Source organism: Monopterus albus, unplaced genomic scaffold, assembly GCF_001952655.1.
Source record: "Monopterus albus unplaced genomic scaffold, M_albus_1.0 scaffold408.1, whole genome shotgun sequence".
Taxonomy (NCBI): Eukaryota; Metazoa; Chordata; class Actinopteri; order Synbranchiformes; family Synbranchidae; genus Monopterus; species Monopterus albus.
Genome location: NW_018128288.1, coordinates 178,844 through 181,658, shown reverse-complemented (window position 1 = coordinate 181,658; position 2,815 = coordinate 178,844). Strand labels below are relative to the sequence as shown.

The 2,815-nt window shown below is 45.7% G+C and overlaps 1 protein-coding gene across 1 annotated transcript in view; it reads left to right on the top strand.

Moving 5' to 3' along the window:
- Window positions 1-2,260, top strand: part of ap3b1a (adaptor related protein complex 3 subunit beta 1a) — a 48,214-nt gene extending 45,954 nt beyond the window's left edge. The window contains exons 27-28 of the mRNA XM_020586475.1: window positions 1,270-1,454; window positions 1,543-2,260. Coding sequence (XP_020442131.1) covers window positions 1,270-1,423 — 154 coding nt within the window. The 3' untranslated portion in view covers window positions 1,424-1,454; window positions 1,543-2,260. The remainder of the gene's footprint in view (window positions 1-1,269; window positions 1,455-1,542) is intronic.
- The last annotated feature ends 555 nt before the right edge of the window (window positions 2,261-2,815 follow it).

The window sequence follows — 2,815 nt, the reverse complement described above, 5'->3', positions numbered from 1 at the left end:
CTGAGAGCTCCCTGATAAACTCGCTCTCCTCTGTTGATGGTAATTTAGCAGCTCCCCAGAGAAACACCAAGACACACTGGGTTTGTGAGCTAGTGCCTTTTCCTTATGCATGTCCCCCCTCCCAGTCTTTAATGTGTGTGTGTGTGTGTGTGTGCACTAATTGGTGGACATGCTAGCTGCTCCCATGTAGCCGGGTTCTGTGATGGCGCTTGTCCCCAGGCCACTCTGTGGGGGCTCTTCAGAAACTTTAGACTGGCCTAAGTGGGGCTCTTTGTGGGCTGTTTGTCAGGACTAAGCGCTCTGCCACAGGGGGTCTTTGTTGAAGAGATGTAGTGCTAAATGGAGGCAGATGGCTGCGACTTAGCCTGGTGAGGCTCAGAGGACCAGAGGGGAGTGGGAGAGGGGGACCAGCTCAGCTCTGTCACCCTCAAAGGGGGTCACTCTGGGTCATAGCCCTGGTCGGCCTCTTGTTAGTGCTCTCAATGGGGACCATGTGCATCCAAATTTGCCCCCTCTGCTGCTGCGAGGGTCTCCAAGGAAACAGCGGATTGACAAACCCCCCAATGGCCCAGAGGGAGCTGGTGGGACAGGGCATCCCCCATACTGGTCCCATGGCTCTCACACTCTCATAGACACCCACAGTCCATAAAAACGGGCTAAATTCAGTTTGACTGGCATGAAGGGCGTGTCTCAGCCCACATGGCTCTTTAGTCAGCTGGGATAATAGACTGTCTCTTGCTCTGCGCTCTGTGTTTCCTGTCACATCAGTTTCCTTCTTTGTCTCACTCGCTAATTTAGGGTAATTACAAGGTGTGAGGTGTTGGGGGATCTCTAATGGCAGGATTTATGGGTTTAGGGGAGAAATGTGAATTAAGTGCATAGGTCTAGGGTTGGGCAGCGTTGATGTTTGTTATACAGGAGCTGTTTATTGGTGTAAGTGTCAAACATTGGTTGGCTACACTTCTAGGTGTTGTATGTGGACAAGGAGATGTTTTGCTTGGGCAGCAGCAAAACACTTTTGCTTATATCTTTTCCTGTATCACAAGGAGATAATGTAAAGAATATATTTTAAAAAATGTAATAGAAATGACTTGGATTTGCTCAAAATTAGTCTCATTCTGCTAGAAAAAAAAACTGCATTTCTTTGTCTCTATTCTGAAATGTGCTTAAAATACTTGCTACCGCGCTCATTCACAGTGAGACCACATTAACAGAAGTCTGTCCCGGTGGTTTAGTGAAGTCGAGCCATTTGTTGTTATTCACCTGCAGGTTTGCCGGGCGGACTGTCAGCAGTGGAGCTCTGGTCCTGGTATCACTGCAGCTGAAGGAGTCCTCCACTGCCCTGCTTACCATCAACACAGAAAAGAGCGTCATGGGCTCCATGCTGCTCCGAGACCTGAAACAAGCCCTTGCTCAGGCATAGAGCCCCCTCCTCTCAGCTTCCCTTAGTAAAGGTAAAGGGGATAACACTTGATAAAAGATTTCACACATTTTATTTCTGTGGTTTGGGACCGTTCATCTAGCTTAGTATCCAAACCCCAGGAAGTGAAGACCTGGACCCTGAAGAGCGCTCCTGGAGGATGAACTGGAAACAGTGGAAGAGCAGTCATGCAGCGTTTCTTATTTTAATGGTCTGTCACTGGGGAAGCGATTGTCCTGAATCAGGGGAATAACTTTGTGAAAACCTTGAATAAAGCACAGACGCCCTTTAAAAACACACAGAGCACATCATGGAAGTGAAGGTACATTTGAAAATGTGACACTGCCCTCATTTGTTTGTCCGCTCCACTTCTATAAATCATTCCTGACATTCCTTCATCATGAAAATGTCCTGCTAACTGGTCACTTACTGGTGACAGTGAAAATTTGTATTCGTAAATATTTGGGCGAAGAAGTACAGTGGTGCCCCGCAGTGGGCTGCAGGTCAAATCTGTGGTCCCTCATCATTGTTCCTACAGTATGAGATACTCCATTAAGAAATATAAAGCACCGAGGTGTGTGTCTCACTGATGTCTGTGCCTGAGCATTTACACAGGTGAGCTTTGAGAAGCAGAGAAGTCTCTGTGCCTTTTCAGTTATAAACCTTTAGAAGTTTTGTAACACTCAGCTAGTCTCTCTGTGCCTGTTGTAGTTTTACATTTCAACTCAGAACCATGTATTAAAGCGCCTTCTCTGTGGAAAATAATACTTAGAAAACCAGACATACACTTTAGCCTTAAATCAACAAGGTGTTTTTATCTGTATTGCTTTGCTGAACAATAAAAAAGTGGATTTGTTAAAACTTTTTTGTCTCGCTAATCTTATGCTCTTCAGTTTGATTTGTTCTTTTTTTTACTGACTGTTTGACTCCAGCATCTGTCTGAGTGATTTTATCTGAACGTGGCTAAAACACAAACTCATTAGTGGTGGGCTCTGCTGATTGGCGGGCCGATGTACTCGTGACATCATGGGGCTAACAGCACAGGAGCAGCAGGCCAAGGGCCAAATCATGGGATTTTCATCTTTAACATCAAATCCCCTTCACATGATTTTTCACAGATAGTAGGCTCATGCAGATCCCAATGACGATGACTTAAAATGTCAGAGCCCCCACGTGAAGACAAGACTGTGCCTCATTCTCATCAGCGACTTACAAATGAACAATAAAACCCACTTCATCTTAAGAGCTGAGGCATAGTTTTAATTCCCTGTTGGACCAGAACAGATTTGTATTCTCACAAACACATGGAAGTTGCATTCTGCTATGAATGACATGGGTCACTGTACAGTTTCCAGTCCTCAGAAACTCTCCTCACCATCGGCTTGTGCTCCGTAA